The sequence below is a fragment of the Rattus norvegicus genome, chromosome 10 (assembly GCF_036323735.1).
Source record: "Rattus norvegicus strain BN/NHsdMcwi chromosome 10, GRCr8, whole genome shotgun sequence".
Lineage (NCBI taxonomy): Eukaryota > Metazoa > Chordata > Mammalia > Rodentia > Muridae > Rattus > Rattus norvegicus.
The window spans coordinates 62232979-62251955 of record NC_086028.1 but is presented as its reverse complement, the minus strand read 5'-3'; the positions used below and the strand labels follow the sequence as shown (position 1 = coordinate 62251955).

General features: G+C 43.3%; 1 protein-coding gene across 5 annotated transcripts; it reads right to left on the bottom strand.

Moving 5' to 3' along the window:
- Positions 1-2786: 2786 nt before the first annotated feature.
- Tmigd1 (transmembrane and immunoglobulin domain containing 1) lies at positions 2787-17192 on the bottom strand. Of its 5 annotated transcripts, none has more exons than XM_063269523.1 (7): positions 17135-17192; positions 14640-14859; positions 11970-12248; positions 9436-9714; positions 5372-5475; positions 3829-3869; positions 2787-3340 (listed from the first exon to the last, which is right to left on the bottom strand). In XM_063269523.1, exons 2-7 carry the CDS (start codon positions 14716-14718, stop codon positions 3337-3339), a joined length of 786 nt encoding a protein of 261 aa, XP_063125593.1. In that variant the 5' UTR covers positions 14719-14859; positions 17135-17192; the 3' UTR covers positions 2787-3336. The 5 variants fall into 5 exon arrangements, with proteins under 5 accessions (XP_063125593.1, XP_063125594.1, XP_063125595.1 ...); XM_063269524.1 differs by having other exon boundaries at positions 14640-14743; positions 17135-17186; XM_063269525.1 differs by lacking the exon at positions 5372-5475.
- Positions 17193-18977: the final 1785 nt, after the last annotated feature.

Genomic DNA, 18977 nt, shown 5'->3' with positions numbered 1-18977 from the left:
ACTGAGATTGAATCAGGGCCTCTTAACATTGGGCCAGTCATGACTACTTCACAAGGTTGTCTATAAGATCAGAAAATAATTCAGATCAAGTCCCCAGCTCAGTACAGCGTAACTATCAGTCCTTGATACACTTTAGTGTGGTGAATTCCTGTACTTGGTGTGGGAGCTTTGCCGCAGAATCTCACTTGAGTCCAGCAAAGCCCAAGTCAACACCAGGTTAGGACCTATCTATCAGGAAATGGCCTTTGTTGGCATGAGAGGACTCATCTACTCCTACGCGTTAAGGATCAAAGCAAACAAATAAACAACAACAAAAAAGTAAACTAGGAGACTTTTAGACATACAAATACAAATTTCAGATTTCTTCTGAAGAATTAATTCTGTCTCCAGTGGTCAAAATTAGCATCTTATAGACAGATGAGCTTTCAGAGGATGGCAACGACCCCTATCACTCCTCCCTGTTGTCCATCTAGCCTGCTTTACTGAGCCATCGGCTTGACCCCTGTAAGAATGTGACTGCCATTGGCACACAAAGCAGTCAGACCTAATGGGAGTGACTGAAGGGGAAAGGCTGACAGGGAGGTCAAGCCACCTTCAACTATTCAGCCAAACACCAAGGAGTATATTGAGTATTTTTTTTAAACAGCTTCTTTTATTTTAAACTTTTTTTTAATTCTGTGAGAATTTCAACTTTTGTCATATTGTTTTCTATCGCCCAACACTGTTCCTTTTGGGTTTCCGTAGTTGTTATTTGACACAGGCCCACGTGTAGCCCAGGTTTATTTACTATGTAGCAGGAGTTGACCTTGAACTCCTAATCCTCCTGCCTTCATCTCCTAAGGACTGGATTATAGGTATTGGCTACCACACCTGGTTATATTGTTAGCCTCTAAAAGCTTGAACAGGTTAAATAAAGTATCATTTTCTTGGCTTTTAGGTGGAACTATATTGACTGGGTAACTGAATTATCCTAAATTCAGACTAGCAAGTGTTATTGATAAATCTTTCTAAAATTAAGGAGATAGATTATGGGGGCTGGAGAGATGGCTCAGGGGTTAAGAGCACTGACTGCTCTTCCAGAGGTCCTGAGTTCAAATTCCCAGCAACCACATGGTGGCTCAACCATCTGTAATGGGATCTGATGCCCTCTTCTGGTGTGTCCAAAGACAGCTACAGTGTGCGCATATAAATAAATTTTTAAAAAAATCTTTAAAAAGAAAGGAAGATGATATATTGCTATAATAAGTGTGGCTCACAACTCCAGCTCCAAGGGAATGCAATGCCTTCATCTGACCTCCCTGGGCACTGCACACACGCACACACACACACACACACACACACAATTAAAAATTTTTTAAAAAACTTAAAAGAATGAAGTTCAGAAAGAATAAAAATAAGAATACAATTAATGGCAAGGCTGGGAAAGGCGTGACCATCACTGTCCTTTTTCACTGGAACTTGATCTCAAGTCAAAACTTGATGTGCACACATTAGGAGCTCAGTTACCTCTGCGTAGGGAGGAAACATGCTGGGGGAGAGGCATTGAATGGGGTCTGCTTCGAGGCTCGCATCGATGGTAACAGGAGAGAGACCTCGTATTACTACGTATTCTCTTCAGCGAAAGGCAATGTCTCTGAATGCAACATCCGTTTATGATACTGCTGCTCATGTGAACTCCGTGCGTGGTCTTTGTGCCAGCGTACAAGGCCACTGAATTATACATGGGTGAAGAAACTCTCTCCTGATGACCTGCAATTCTCAAGGATCATTATATATTCTAGAACATAGTATGATTCATAATTTTGCTAGGTGGGGCAAAGGCATTGCCTTTCAGTCCTTGTCAGCTCTTTCCTACATTCATGGGAAGAATGTGGGGATCGGAATTAGCAAAATAATGTAAACCTTTTGCTTTAAAACTCTCCTAATCCAGCCTCCTTGTTTTCCCAATGTCCAGGGGGAGGGGAAAGGGCTGCCCCAGACAGTGCAGCCAAGACCAGAACCAGGTTCCATGATGCAACCTCCATTTCCATAAATACATTTTCTGCTTTTTTTTTCCTTTTAAATCAAACTACCTCAACCCATTGTTGCCCGGGACCTGTTTTGTCTTCACACGTTCTAGGCTTCTACCTAGTGGTCTAAGCATCCGATTTATCCACACTCCTACTTTGTCCTTATAGTGTGTTACCAGGGCTTCCAGATTCTGCTTGGAGAAATCCTACATGAAGCCAGATCATCTTTCCACCCACCTATCCCCTCTCCCCCACTCCACTTTCTAGCATTCGGAAGAGGGGAGAGGCTGAGTCCTCTTGTCTAGGATGTAAAAAGCACCAGATTTAACTCTAAGTGCTTAAAAACACCAAGAAAAAACCAGAAAAGAAATCTCTTTCAAGTTAGAGGTGGATTGTCGTGGAGATCCTAAAGATGTTTCTGGGCAGCGCTGTCTCTTGCTCGATTTATCTCAGTTGTAGGAGAGAGAGAAGCATACATTCTTATGACGGAAAAACAAATCAGGAAGAGAAACCTGGAAGTGGAGGGAGTCAACGCTGAACAGTAAGGGCGCTGCAATTAGAGGTTGCTCCGTGCCGCGGCGTGAGTACGTGCTGACTCATCAGGAATACAGCTAGAGTTATGCAAAGGACTTCCGGAAGAGGCAAAGAATACTTGTAGGAGACACCATCCAGTTACCCAGCCCCAATCTGTGCCCTTTGCCCTGTCCGCACCACACATTGGCTTTATGACACCGTCAGCTGTGTGGAGATAAGAAAAATAAGGACATACGCTAAAAATCCTCATGATACAAAATTTATTCCACCTGGAGGACTGTCTTACACTCTGAGATTAGGTCTTCCCTCCTTTAGTCCCAAAACATTGATGGGATGACATCGAATGCAGGGGACAGTTTATATCTCTACGTGCTCCCTGGCAACTTAGGAATGTCATCGTTCTATGTTGGTCACTGCTTCCATTCTTAGCTACTGCACTGATTTAGAACATCCAAATATCAGTTAATCTCCTGTGTAGAAAACTATGAGTCGAATAGTGGGTGGTTACCGTTCTATTAGGAATGAATTGAAATTAATCAACATACTTCAGGAGAGGGCTTCCTGAAATCTTTCTATTTTGAACCCGTGCCCATATCATAGTTCAATAAGTCGATCAAATTAGTCATAACAACTGCCTAGTAATTAACTAAATACTCCTTTGTAACCTCTGACAATTTAACAGGAGTGAATTTTAAAATAGCGATATATACAGATGGCGTTGTACAAATCGAGAAGGTCCTGATGCGAAACTCTTCACGTTAGGTGGCAGCTCGGCTTTTATTTTATTTTTTATTTATCTGAAACGAATTAAGAAATTAATTCAAATAATGATTGTGGCAATAAGAAGTTCCAAGCAAAACCCATCCTCTCCAGCAAACAGGCCTCTGTCTGCTCTACACGACCCACTTGCCATGCACAGGCTAAAGGGATGCAGGTAGAGGATGAGGAGCGGAGGGAGACAGCGTAGCAATGCCTTCCACCAGGACAAGCTCTTTTAGTTGCTTGTGTGGCAATGCAGTTGCCTAAGCCCTGGCTAAACCTGCTCAGAGAATAGGCAGAAAGCCCCAAGGTGTTCCCTGCCCTGAGCAACCTTCCCAACTCTCCCTCTAATGTGGAGACAGGTTTTTCTCCATCTGCGTTCTCTGGTCCCATCGCTTCAGCCTCCCATCGCTGAAGAAGAATGCCTGGGATGGCACTCGGGCACCCGCTGTGGCTCATGGCTTACAAAACTGCTCTATCATCCCCCACTCCCAGCCCCTACCACTGTCTCTGCAAGAGCACTTACAGAGCTGTTTCTGAATTCCGGCCACTCTCTTTCACGCAGAGCTGAAAGGCAAACACGAAGTACATGTGAGTTTGTCTCCTTTTGTAAGATCAAGAATGAGCATTTTGAATGCATCTATGTGGCACTGGGTGCTGTGGAACGACAATGCAGCCTCTGTGTGGGCTCAGCTCTCTTTTCTTTTGATCATGTGGATGGATTTTTTTTAAAGATTTTTTTTTTATATGAGTACACTGTTGCTATCTTCAAACACATCAGAAGAGGCCATCGGATCCCATTACAGATGGTTGTGAGCCACAATGTGGTTGCTGGGAATTGAACTCAGGACCTCTGGAAGAGCAGCCAGTGCTCTTAACCGCTGAACCACTTCTCCAGCTCATGTGAATAGATCTTTATTGAACTCCGGGAAGATATAAAAGATATAATTCTTGATCAGAATGTTTCTAGGACTCACAGGTCGTGTGTGTGTGTGTGTGTGTGTGTGTGTGTGTGTGTGTGTGTGTGTGTGTGTGTGTGTGTGATGGTGGAGTGTCATGCCTTAGTACATGTGTGGAGGACAGGCGACAACTTGCAGGTGTCCATTTTTTCCTTATATGGGCTCCAGGAATTGAACTCAGGCCAGCAGACTTGGCCACAGGTGCCCTTACCTACTAAACAATCTTCTCTGTCCAGTGTGTTCTTTTCTTCCCTCCCTCCCTTCCTCCCTCCCTCCCTCCCTCTCTCTTTCTCTCTCTCTCTCTCTCTCTCTCTCTCTCTCCCCTCCCTCCCTCCCTTTCCTTTTCTCCCTCCCTTTCTCCCTTCCTCCCTCCTTCCATTCTTTCTTTCTTTGGGAAAAGGTTTTGGACTGGAATAGAGGGTGGGGTGAGTTTCTTCTTGGGAAGCACTGTCGCCCCAAATCAGATCTAGTTACTATTGTGTGGAGAATGCAGCTCTCTGGCTGATGAGTTCAGCCTAGAGCACTCTGGCTCTCTTTAGAGGTTTTCTGCCATATGTGCCCTCTTTGGCCCCAGTGATCTCACAGAGCGGAATGTGGGCCATTAGCCTAAGCATACACATGTTCTGAAACACAGTAAACAATGATGTCAACCATTGGACAAGTCGAACTCCAGCTCACAGCAGTAGAGCATGTGGCTCTATCCAAGAGCAGGGCAGGCAGACGTCTGTTCCTCTCTGTGTTTATTTATTGCACCAAGGGTGCCATAGCAACAATAAAAGGGAAAGTTATTGATGGGGTTTTTTGTTTTTCAAACAAGATTTGACTATGCAGCCCTGATTGGACTTAAACTTAAGATCTTCCTGCTTCTATCTCCCCAGCACTGGGAAGACAAGTGGGCACTGCCTTACCTGGCAGGAGAGATTTACAAGGAAGACAAACCAACTCTAAATCTCCCATATTTCCACTCAGGCTTTGTTCATTTGTACCTCTCCTCTTTGTATAGCTACACACAGAGTGAATGCTAGAGCCTTGTACACACAAGGCATGCACTGAGCACAGCGCCGGTCTCTTACATGACTTTTACCCCAATAGCTCAGAATATCTAGGTACCTTCATTATTCTTTCCCTCCTAGAAAGCAGTGCAAAAGCCAGCGTCAGGAAGACCACAACACAAGCAGCAATGATGGGCTCTATCGGCATGACAGGAACTTTGTCTGTGGGGAAGGCAAACGCAGGGAGAGCAGCCAACTTCTAGTTGCTGTGTTTCTAATATGAACCATCACACGCACTTTGCATATCTCACCCTTTTAATTGAATCCTCCAAACAACCCTAAAAGATGAGGCATAATGGAGGTCTGTGACAGATTAGGCTACTTATCCAAAATAAAATCACAGAATTAATAATGGCAAAAACTGACTTTGAACCCATCCCTTTGTGAAAGGAGTTTCTGAAATTTGAGTACCTCAGCCAGAGTGACTGCTCAGGCCATTTTATGCTTTCTTTATGATATATTCCCCACCCCTCCACCTCCAGACAGGGTTTCTCTGTGTAGCCCTTGCTGTCCTAGAACTTACTCTGTAGATCAGGCTGGCCTCAAACTCACAGACTATCTAAAGGCATGCGCCAGCACTGCCCAGAACTAGCTGGCTTGTTTGCCATTCTCTCCTCACCCACCCCCCCTTTCTTGCCACACAGAAAGCAGCAGCAAATTGAAGTCAATGCCTTCTCAAAAGCACAAAGGTTTTCAGGAGGAATCTCAGAAGTAGAAAGAGAGGGAAGGGGGCTGGGATAGCGTGAAGACAAAGGTGGAGAGGGCTCCCCAAATTAAGAGAGACCAGAGACATGGGTGGGCCCAAGGAGCAGCACTGTACTATGTTAATGCCTCAGCCAGGTAAAACACTTAGAGCCCTAGTTCTCAACCTTCCAATGTCGTGACCCTTTAATACAGTTCCTCATGTTGTGGTGACCCCCAACCATAAAGTTATTTTGTTGTGCTTCGTAACTGTAATTGTGTTACCATTATGAATCTTAATATAACTATGTGATGGGGTCGTGACCCACAGGTAGAAGCACTGCTTTACAGAGTGACTGCAGTATCTGTAAGGAAGTAGGACTCCAGTCTTCCTGTCTTTGGCAAAGAGTTCCACCAGGACAGCGAGGGGAACTGCAACAACTGTGATGGCTTGGAGATGAAGCCCACTCGCCTACATCCTGAAGCCCACGACACAAAATTTATTTGTTTGCCCTCTCTGTCTTTATTTGTGTGTCAGTGTGTGTGGTGTTCAGGTGCCACAGGACATATGAGGAAGTCAGAGGACAGCTGTGGGAGTCGGTTCTCTCCTACCATGTGGGAACCAAGGACAGAACTTAGGTTGTCTGGCTTGGCAACAAATAACCACTGAGCTATCTTGCTGGCCCAACCAATTGTCTTTTAAAAATCTTTTCTTCCAATCATTTTTTTTGGCTCCAGCTCGGGACAGTTGGGGTGGGTGGGGTAAGTAAATACATTAAATAGGCTCTTGCTTTTTTGTGTGTGGGGTGTGCTAGGGATAGAACCCAGGGCCTAGACACCAAGCAGAAATTCTACCACTGAGCTACACCCTGGCTTCAAAGCATCCTTCGCTTCTGCCCACTCTTAGGGGTTCCCCACCCAAATTATTCTCATGAAGGTGTGAGTGGTGACAACCATTCCATAGAGGTATGACTGAGGAGCCTTCTTAGAAAGTTCTGGCTTTGTATTAATTAACTCTGCGATCTACTGAGGTCAGTACCTTCCTGGAGACCTCTCTACTTAAACACCAAGGAAATTTATCAGAACCGAGAGGAAGCAAAGGCCAGATGATTAGAAGGAGAAATCAGATTGCAGTCACGGATTGGAATATCTTTGATTGCAGTCACAGATTGGAATATCTTTTACTGAGCGGAAAGCCAGGAAGACACACGTGACAGCTTACCTTATACAAATCAAGCTGAAATACACTTAGTGACCTACTGGCTTACTTTCCTGTTGGGAGACACGTGTGACCTCCTGCATGCTTTCCCTCGGTGTTCCTATCTGTGACCAGACTCGATGTCCCCTTCCCCAGGCCATTATAATAAAATAATTTCTAACATGTGGACTGAATCTTAAGCTGGCCAAGCACTTCCTGTCGTTTCCAGCTTTTCAAAGCCTTTCAGAAACTACCCCCACTGAGCTGTGAAGCTGGGGGAGCCTGTGGAAAATTTGGCATCAAGTGCCACTGAGCGCCAGCAGCAGGCCACGTGTGCTGTAAAGGCAAGCTGACGGCTTGGGAAGTAACAGCAAAAAAGAAATAAGAAAACAGCCTGGCTTGGCGGATCTCCACCCAAAACAAGTTTCTGCCCACCTAAAAGGCGGTTTGCTGATTGCCACACAAGCTGTGTGATTTTTAGAAAATGTGCTTAGAGAGCTATTATGCTTTTTCCCCCCTAACCAAGAGAAATGCTATACTCACCCAGTCCCCAAGTATGGCCTCATTGCTAATTAAGATGGCACTCCATGAGGTTTACCCCACCAGGTTTTTTTTATAAAGGCTGTGGGGAAGGTTTTAAAAAGCCATAAGCTTCGAGGTAGTGTTCCTTTCATTGCATCTGCCCTTTGGACACAGGGTTTTTTGGGGTTTTTTTTGTTTTTTTTTTTTTTTTAGGTTTTTGTTTTTGCTTTTTCAAGCCCTGAGGCATACTGTTTTTGCTCCGTAGGACAAATTAATGGACAGCTCAGTAACCACAGTGACAGGGCAGTCAACCAAGAGCCACCTTCCCTCTCCACCGGGCGCTGAGTTTGTATCCCAGGCTCCCGAGTGTGGAGGGGAAGTAAGGCCATGCTCTGGTGACAGCAGTCCCGACAAGCAGGCAAGAGGTTGGTTCGGTTCCTGGGAATGGCAAGAGTGGCAGTGAGTGAGCTTAGTGAGTAATGTTCCACGGGATGCGGGAGCCTCAGCTTGTCTGGCTGCTCCTGACGGAAGGTGTATGAAGGAGTAGTGTGCCTCTGCTCTGCCGCTTCAAGTGTTCCCATTTCCTCTTTGTCTGAGCAAAGACTCCAAGGAGACGCACGCGTAGGGTGCACATACAGACATTCAGGCAAACCCTCATCCACGTAAAGCAAAATGAAGAAATCTTTAGAAAGGAAAAGAAATCTAAGGAGAACACTCCAGACCTCCCTGGTTCTCCACTATCACAGAATGAAAAACTTGAGTGGAGAGCACAGAATGCCAAGGGAGAAGGCTCTGATCAGTCGTCTTTCCCACACCCTCTGCCGATCGGACGACAGGGTTCAAGAGTTAGGAGTGATTGCAGAGTGGGTTGTTTTTTTTTTTTTAATCTAAATGTTTTTTTCTTGTACGTTTCTGAATTCTCTTCTATTATAGGCTGTGAACTCACGGCTAGTTCCTGCATACATCAGTGCTGGTGGAAATCTGTAGAAGCCCCCCCCCCAAAAAAAAAAAAAAAGAAAAAAACTAAACCAGAATTGCTTCTGTATTGGTGCAGGATCTTTGTTCAAAGCCAGTGGTCTATATGGAGTAGCCATGATTCTTCTAATCTCTTTCTCTCTCTCTCTCTCTTTCTGAAGACAGGGTCTCACTGTGTTACCCTGGCTAGTCTAGAACTTGCTTTATAGACCAGGCTAGTCTTAAACTCACAGAGATCATCCTGCCTCTACCTCTCAAGTACTGCGATTAAAAGTGTAGGTCTACCATGCCTGGGTTAGAAAAAATAATTTGTTTTCCTTTTAAAAGCAGACACTCTACCACTGAGATATCCCAGCTCTTTGCAGTGCCCAGGATCAAACACAAGACCCCCTGCATACAAGCAAAGCATCCTCTGCGTAGAGCCCTAGCCCCAGCCTCCAGCTCTTCCTAATGCTTGTTTGTTTGTTTGTTTTCTAAGACATGGTCTCACTAAGTTACCCAAGCAGGACTTGAACTCCCAATCTTCCTATGCTAGCCTTCTGTATTGCTGAGATTAAAGGCCTGCAGCACCAAGTCTGACTCAGATAGTATGCCTAAAGAAAACACTCTTAGATGGGGATAATTTCCCAATGGAAATCTTGGCTATAAATCGTAATGGTCCTCATCGTTGGTTGTCACCAATGACTTTTATGGAGCCTGTCTACTGACTTCTGCATCACGCTGAGCAATTACTTGAAAAGAGTTACCTTTAACAACCAGGTGGAAGTCCATGGTCTCCGTTTTCAGAGATGAGCTAGCAATACAGTTGTAGGTCCCGTTGTCAGACTTCTTGACTCTGGTGATTGACAACTGAAAAGACTCCCTTGTCTGTTGGATTTGGTGACGGCCTTTCTCTAAAACCAAGGCGCTGTTGTTTCTGTACCACAGCATTTGCGCTTGAGGGTTGGACTTCACGTTGCAAACCAACCTTACATCGCTGCCTTCCTCCACGGTTTGGAAGCCATTTCCACTTAAAAGAGGAGGAACTGTAAGACTCAAGCATTCAAGATTCGTTAGAAACACGCAGTAGTTAGTCTTCAAGCTCTTCCTTCCATCGCTCTCAGGATGTATTCACCCCTTAGATTAAAAAACGTTCCACTGTTTGCTATGTACATAGCTAGAAACTGCTCTCCTAGAGATCCTGAGTTCAATTCCCATTCCCTCCATGGCATCTCACAATTGTCTATAACTTTAGTTACAAGGAGTGTGATGCCTTCTCCTGGCTTCTGTGGGTACCCGGCACACACGTAGTGCACAAATATGTATGTGACTAAAACACACACACACACACACACATATATAATAAAATAACTTATATTATTATTATATATTATATATAATAATATATGTTATATATAATATGTATAATATATAATAAAATAACTTAAATTAAAATGCTTTTCCTTAAAAAAGATATACTAGAAGCTGTATATGATGAGGAACATGATATAGATATAATAATAGTTGGGGTGGTGACACACTCCTTTCATCCACGCCCTTAGGAGGTAGAGGCAGGTGGATCTCTATGAGTTTTAGACCAGCCTGGTCTACACAGTAGGACTGTTTCAAAAACAGTTCTTGTTTTCTGAGCCATGTAATAATTTAATTTGTACAAGGGTTGGCTAAAATAGCACAGTGCTAAAGACATGTATGAGAGTAAGTTAGCACTAACTCCTTATCTGTCATCTACTGTGACTCTTAGACAGCTACTAACCTGTTGAAGTTTCCATTTCCTCATCTAAATGAACAAACAAAAACTTGGATAATAATACTTTTCTGTGAAAATTAAGATAATCTGTGTAAAGAAGTGAATCTGCTGTCATGCTAAAAACCATTACAAACATCGTGACAACTAACCACCATTACAACTGTCCTCCTAACTAACTACCATTGCAAATGTCCTGCTAACTAACTACCATTGCAACTGTCCTGCTAACTAACCACCATTACAACTCTTCTCATAACTAACCACCATTACAACTGTCCTCCTAACTAACTACCATTACAACTGTCCTCCTAACTAACTGCCATTAGAAATGCGGTGGTGATTTGGAAAGCTACACACACCCTCAAGCTTGGCTTTTTGTCTGGCTGCATTTGCCAAGGCGACATATTTACATTGGCTCAGTGGCCCTCTTACAAAGAATGCCGTGCTTCAGGAAGCCATCCAACTGTGGTAACCCTTGCCTCTATTGGAGGCCTAATGAGTCCTCATGCCTCTAATACAGGGAGAGCAACTGGAGCCCCGTGGGTAGTCAGACACATACATCCTCACCAAACGATTCCAACCCTCACCGTCTGTCCACCAAGCCCTTCTCACAGCTAGAAGGAGAAATGACCAAGCCAGTTTTCTGTTCTTGTCTATGCCCCTTGTATTTACTGGCAGAGGCACAGGAAATTAATAAAATGGTTAAAGTGTGGGCAGTAAGGAAGGAGGCAGACCTGAAGAAGGAGGGAAAAGAGGCTTGTATCATCTGTATATGAAATAATTAGCCCCTGAGTAGGCTGTATTTATATCTTTCTCAGAAGAATGACATTTTGTCGCTTTTGGGCTTAAATTCTGTATCCATATCCAACAAGAATGCTACATCGTATTCAAGATACACAGGAAGCAGCTGGAACAGAAAACAGAATTGCCAAGTACAACAGTTCCATTTGTGAACTGTCCCTTTTAACCAGTTAATGTTAATGATTATTTAAGCAAGTCCTCTATGCAGGAACATTGTCCTTTTAAGAAAGTCAGTACATCTCAAGTAAAGCTAAAACATCCTTTTTGACGTCTAGCATAGTCACTTCTGTAATCCCTGCCGTTTTGTTAGTGTTGCTGCCTTTGAGATAAAGTCTTGCTGTGTAGCCCAGGCTGGCCTGTAACTGACAATCCTGCCTCAGGCTCCACATCAGTGCTAGAATTATATAGCCTTGTACACCCAGGCCTTGCTGCTGATATGAATTAATGAGGAAATAGAAACATAGTTAAAAGGCAAGTATTTCACAGAGAAGTATTAAAAATCCTCATTTTTTAGTTCAAGAAACGAATAGGCTAGACACAGTGACTGCCCTTGACAGACTGAATCAGAACAATCACTGGAGCCCATAAGTATGAAGCTAGCCTGGGCAATATTGTGAGCCCATAAGTAATGAAGCTAGCCTGGGCAATATTGTGAGCCCATATGTGGGAGGGTGGGCATAGAGTTTCAAATGCAGACATCCAAGATTGATTGTCAATTTCCCCTTCACTCACAAGTAACATTGAGCACCACTGTAATGGACACCGTCTGATCACGCTGTAGCTTGCAGGTAAAGCTGACTCCATTGTCGCTTTCGTTGATGGGAGAGACACAGACAGAACTGGTGTTGATTTTGTTTCCATTTTTCAAATCTACTCTTCCAGCTTCTCTGTACCAGAGAAGTTCTTCATCTCTGGTGTGGTTTTGAACAGCACATTCCAGAGATGCTTGGATACCATAGTAAGTGTCCAGGATATAGTCCTCAGTTCTACCATTCACAGTCAAAACAGAACCTGAGAATATAGGAAAAAACTATTAAGATGGGCAGATACCTAACCAAGATGTCCATCAACGGGGGATTGGTTAAATGAATTATGGTACATCAAGGCAATAGTATACACTCTCAACAATTAAAAGCAATTTTAACCAATCTATATGGTTTCACAAGGAGACAGATACACAATGTATTTTGTTTATTTGTTTGGTGACTTGTTCTCAAACTGAAGATACTCCTGCCTCAGTTTGCCAAGTGCCGGGATGAGAGCTCTCAGGGATGACACAATGTATTATTAGCTAAATACTAAAAGTTGTGGTCGCCAAATTTTGCTCCATGTTGAAATCACCCGGAGATCTTTTACATCTTGGTGTGAGACTCATTCCCAGACCATGTGTTTGATTGACAGGAGGGTAACCTAGGCATTGGGGCATTTGAACCCTAGGTGGTTCAAGTGTTCATTAAAATTTGACCACTGAGTTAGAAACTGAGTGTAAAATGATCTCAGAGTAATCTGATGGAAAAATATATGGGATGTCCATGAAGAAAGGTCTTGGGAAAGTATCAAATATTTAATGTATAGAGTAGAACTGGTAGATATAGATCAAAAGTGGAGAGATACCCAACTTGAGTGGAGAGATACCAAACTTGATATTGATATGCTTGCTTTGAAGGAAGTGAGTAGAGAAGTAAAGCAAAGACTTGAAAAAGACTAGCAAAATGGAAAAATATTTAAAACATAAGTCCAAAGGTAGAATATAAATTCCATCTCTATTAATTATCACAAGCATCAAAATTGAATATGTATATGGGCAAAAACTGACTTAAAATACCTTTCTTGCTAGAAAGTAGGGATATGGACACATTTGTTTTTGCATTTCATTAAAAATGGACAGTATAGTGGAATTTAAAAATGTTTAAATGGGGGGTTGGGGATTTAGCTCAGTGGTAGAGCGCTTGCTTAGCAAGCGCAAGGCCCTGGGTTCGGTCCTCAGCTCCAAAAAAAAAAAAAAAATGTTTAAGTGGGGCTGGAGAGATGGCTCAGTGGCTAAGAGCACTGTCTGCTCTTCCAGAGGTCCTGAGTTCAAATCCCAGCAACCACATGTTGGCTCAGAATCATCTGTAATGAGAGCTGATGCCTGCCCTCTTCTGGTGTGGTAGTGGTGAAGAGAGCAACATACATAAAATAAATGAATAAATGAATAAATGAATGAATAAATCTTTTAAAATTTTTTAAAAAATGTTTAAATGGCTATGATCCATGAGGTAGACAAGGTTTTGTGGGATGCGTAATTAGGATGCTATTTGTTTTTTGAGGCAGGGTCTCACTATATAGCCCTAGTTGTCCTGGAGTTAGACCAAGCTGGCCTCAAAGTCACCGAGATGTTCCTGCCTTTGCCTCCTGAGTGCTGGGACTGGAGGCATTCACCACCATGTTTTGCATGTTTTTGTTTTTGTGTTTTACTCCTATTTTTAGAGGGGTTTTTTTTTCATTGCATAATAATAAATGCCTCATTTCCGGCTTTTATTTTCCTGGTTCAGAGCAGGTAACAAAAGTCAGAGGTGCAGCTGCAGCCAGGCCATCCTCCAAAAGATGCATTAATATGGCCTTTCATAAGACTTAAGTGTGACAGTGCCTGAAACTGTACACACTTGTGTGAGAGCCAGAGGAGGGCTTCAGGTGTCTTCCTCTGTTCTTTGTGCATTGTGGACTTGAGGCAGAGTCTCACATCGCACCAGAAGCTATCTGTCTTAGCTCTGCTGGCCTGTAAGCTCTCAGGCTGCACTGGTCTCCACTCCCCAGCGCTGGGGCCACAAGTACACATAGCCATGCCCAGCTTTTACAATGCACACTGAAAGTGCAAATTCTCCTTCTTGCAGACCAAGCATCCTGACAGCTCAGTCCCCTTGCTTTGTTTCCTGGTGTTTCCAATTGATCATGGAGCCTTTGAGCTAATTAAGCATTCACCCTCCTGTCAAGCCACACCTCTAGCCTTTTGCTTAATTTGTTTTTATCATGAGTAAGTATTTTAAAACCTGAGAGAGGAGAGAAGCTACTCTGAGGTAGGGATACAGATAAAAATGTGGACAATATTTTCCTGTAAGTGACATGTTCAAATAAACAGAAGATTATCTCATTTGAAAGTGGTACTGAAATACATTTAAAAGTGTGAAAATTCTGGCTACAGTTCTAGAAGAATAGCACTCCATCCTGTCTTATACAATCTGAGCCATAAAAAGGTTCCCCCCCACACACACTTTTAAAAATGTTTTCTCATTCTTATAACTTGAACCATTGTATTGGGTAGACATTCCAAATTACAACTTAAGGTTGTTCCCCACATCCATAGGTCGTTATTTTACTTTACTTAATTTTTAATCTAAAAGGTCATAGAGAATATTAACTTACTTGTCCTTCCCTGTGGCAAAGATAAAACCAGTAAGAGAAGTTGGCTTGCTGTCAGGGACCGGATGATCTTCCGCACCATGTTTAATGAATGCAGGTTGGATCTTCTGGAGGCAAAGAATGCAGTTGGTTCTGTACTTTGCTCTACGATGAGTTTATGGACTTTCTTCCTATTAGACTTGTAAAGTCCCAAGGGAGTCACCCCAGTTGTAACGGTACACTCCTAGTTTTTAATTAAACAAATCTGAATAAATTCTTTTAGTTTTTAACTTTTTTTAATGGTGATGAAAAAACTATAATAATACAGACATAGATGTCAGATGACTACAAAGAGGAAAAAAAAAATCTTCCCTAGGGGAAAGATATGTAAACTGTTACTTTAACAGAAAGATAAATCAATTCTCCATTTTCAGGTGGTCCTAACTGAGCGAAGTCATTCTTTCTAAGAGTCTCACTTGGGTCATATTTGGAAAGCTGTTCTCCAATCAGAGAATTCTTTTAAAATGTTGATCTTAATGAGTTTGAGCGTCTGACCAGCTCGTATGTCTGTGTACCACTTGTGAGCCTGGAACCCAAGGAGGCAGAAGCAAAGTATTGGATCCCTGGGAACTAGAGTTGCATATGGTTGTTAGCTGCAATGTAGGCACTGAGGATTGAACTCAGGTCCTCCGCAAGAGCAGCATGTGCTTTTGAACACTAAGACATCTGTCCAGCCCGTCATGGACGGTTCTTGAGATTACTACAGATTCAAAGGTACCCACTTGCTGCAAACATGGCCTCTTGTCTTAATATTCCCTCCCCTTGGCCACATGTAGACTATCAAGAATAAATAAAAAAGGCCTCTCTTTTTCCTTCTGCACACACCTGCTTCATCCTCTTGGGATATCCCAGGTGTGCAAAGTCCCAGGTTTGATGATCAGAACTACGGACAGACAGACAGACAGACAGATGTAGAGTACTACTACTATTACTGCTGCTGCTGCTGCTGCTACTACTACTACTACTACTACTACTACTACTACTACTACATATATGGCAGAAACATGTATGGAATAACTTCTGGACACTTTATAGACTTCACATATATTTAATCAATCACAACTAAGCCTGACGATCATTTCTGTTTTCTTTGAGACAGTCCTTCTGGATAGCCCTAGTGGGGGTTACACAGGAATTTACGGCTCTCCTAGCTCAGGTCCTAAGCACTGGGATGACTGAATATTTTCTACCATGCTTTGTCACAATCAACCTCTGGACACAAGACTGCAATTTTTCCCAGCACATTTGCACAAACCCAGCAAACACTAGGGTCAGTATTCCAACCCAAGACTGCCAAGACCACACTCACAACTATCCTTCTGCCTAAATTAATATCCATTCCATTCAAAAGATGCTTCTATTCTTTTCTAGCCCCTGACCCCTCCATTTGCCCTAGCAACTTGGCATTTTGTCCCTTACCAGGAATAGTAGCTGTTAAAAGCAGGAAATATACACCTGACTAATTTGGGGCTCCTCTACTCCTCCCTTGCCCTAGGCTTGTCCTGACAGGACCAAATGTGCTTCCTACCAGGAAGGCCTCTACCAATCTTTTAAAAAACGCAATTGTTATTAGCATGAACATTTTCCAATTGAAATATTCTTGTCCAAAATATTGCTATGACTCTATTGTAAGAGTGAGGACATCAGGACCAGTGAGACAGCTCAGAAGTAAAAGTGCTCGCTATTGTAAGCCTGACATCCTGAGTTCAATCCATGTAAGAGAGAACATTAATCTTTTTTCTTTTTCTTTTTCTTTTTTTTTTTTTTCGGGGCTGGGGACCGAACCCAGGACCTTGCGCTTCCTAGGCAAGCGCTCTACCACTGAGCCAAATCCCCAACCCCAAGAACATTAATCTTAAAGTTGTCCTCTGACCTCCACGTGTGTGCGGTGGCTTGTGTACACTCACTAACCCACACACTAATTAATAAATGTGATGATTTCAGAACCGATCATTCATGGATTTTCTTAGTAGGTAGGGGAGAGGGCACCGTTGTAGCATGCAGGAGGTCCTGGGTTCAATCCCGAATGCTACAAGGATACAAGGAGGGTTAGAAAGGATAGTCCTCCAAGAACAGTAAAACAGTAACTTTCCACAAGCACAGTTTAACACAGGTCCTGAATAAAACTCAAGAAAGGCTGGGCTGTGGTGGTGCACACCTTTGATCCCAGCCCTCAGGAGACAAGAGGCAGGTGGATCTATGTGAATTCAAGGCCGGCCTGGTCTACAGAGTGAGTTCCAGGATAACAAGGAGCTTCAGAGCTACACAGAGAAACCCTATTTCAAAAAAACAAAACAAAACAAAACCAACCAACCAAGCAAACAAACAAAAAAACCCAAACAAAACAAAAAACTGGAGAGTGTGAGGCTACATGTTGCCCTGCGGAGGGAAGAACCAACGGTCTTTTGCTTTCCAAGACACCAGAGTTCCCAAATAAAGTCCCCTCTCTAGCCACTTACCTGCTGAGCTCTGAGCAGGTGACTTCCTCAGCTAGCTCTCCCTCTGCCCCAGAACCCTGAATTATGTCCCTGTCACAATCCTTTATAATGCTTGAATTTGAACACTTTATGACGGTAGGGTCAAGTAACTGAGATAAATTGGGTTCAAAGTCTGTCTCCCTTTCTGGATTCTTAGAGAAGACAGTAATTGGGAAGGACATCTTCAGACGATCTAAGCCTTCTGTGTACCTAGGTTACTAGGCGGGGCCGGATATTACTAACTCAGGTGTATCGTTCCAGGGAAACCTGAGCTCGTGCAAAAATCCACAGCACATCTCAGCCAACACTGTCCCACTTGACCGAGATGACAGCCCAACAGCTCCCCGTGACAGGACAAGTCCAGGGAGAGGCTTGACTTTCACAATCCGTGACATCTGAAGATTTCTCATAACTTAATTATTGAAAATTTTTACCACCAGTAGCCTGAGCCCAGTGCTGAAGCCACGGCAAGCAACAAGAGGTAGTTTTAGCTCCTTGAGGTTCTCGTTCATTAGGAAACCAGAGCAGGATACTTCAACAAACTTATTTTATTGATAAAAACACAAGTTACTCAACAGGTAAAGCATTCGCTAGCGAGATCTGCGTTGAGATCTCCAGGCCCCACATAAAACCCTGATGAGGCAACTGAAATCCCAGCAGTCCTACAGTGAGAGGGGAGGCTGAGATGGGGAAGGGGAGGAAAGAATCCACTTGCCAGCTAACTTGATGTACGAGACTTTGTGTCAATCAGGGTAGGAGATGAGGACCAACACACACGGTTATCTATCCTCTGACTTCCACATAGGCGTGGGTGAGCGCGTGTGCGTGCACACACCACCCAACACATTTTATAGTATTGTTACTAATGGACATTTTATGCACCAAGAGCTATTGTTTCCGTTCATTAAAAAGTAGAAGAAGGGGTTGGGGATTTAGCTCAGTGGTAGAGCTCTTGCCTAGGAAGCGCAAGGTCCTGGGTTCGGTCCCCAGCTCCGAAAAAAAGAACCAAAAAAAAAAAAAAAAAGAAAAAGAAAAAAGAAAAGAAAAAAAAAGTAGAAGAATATTTATGACTATCTATACTTTACCACCCCCCCAACACACACACTTTTTTTCTGTTGCTAGAGATCAAACCCAGAGTATTTTTTTTTTTTTTTCCGGAGCTGGGGACCGAACCCAGGGCCTTGCGCTTGCTAGGCGAGCACTCTACCACTGAGCTAAATCCCCAACCTCCCAAACCCAGAGTCTTATGGATGCCAAGAAAGCACTGTACCACTGAGGGACACTCCTACATGTCTCCATTTTTGTTTTGTGTTTTTATTATTTTATTTTTAGGCAAGGGCTCAGATAGCCTAAGCTGGCTTTGAACTCACTGTGTAGCCAAGGCTAGTTATTACTCCTGCTCCTCCTGCCTTCACTCCCAAGGGTTAGGACTACAGGTATGTGCCACCACACTTGGCACTGTTCATATATTTTCACACATTGGGTAACCATAGCAGAGATCTATTTCTTTCTGTCTATGTGACTTTAAAAAGTTGTCTAACCCCTAGGAGCCTTTGGTTCTTCAGGAACAATAGAAATAATCATAGTGCCCTCCCTACAGAGTCATGGTGAGGATTAAGTGAAATGGAGCATGTTAAGCTGCTAGATAGTAGGCTCTTCATAAGCCATAATTATTACTGTTATGAAGATAGGCTGGTCTAGCATTGTTCAAATGAGGATCATCATTAAGTACAAATGGCTCCTGTTGGTCAACAGGTACAATGCTCCCACCCCAAGCAGCCTTGGGGTTTCCTTCTCAGTGGGTACCAGAGCCCCATGTCTTCCA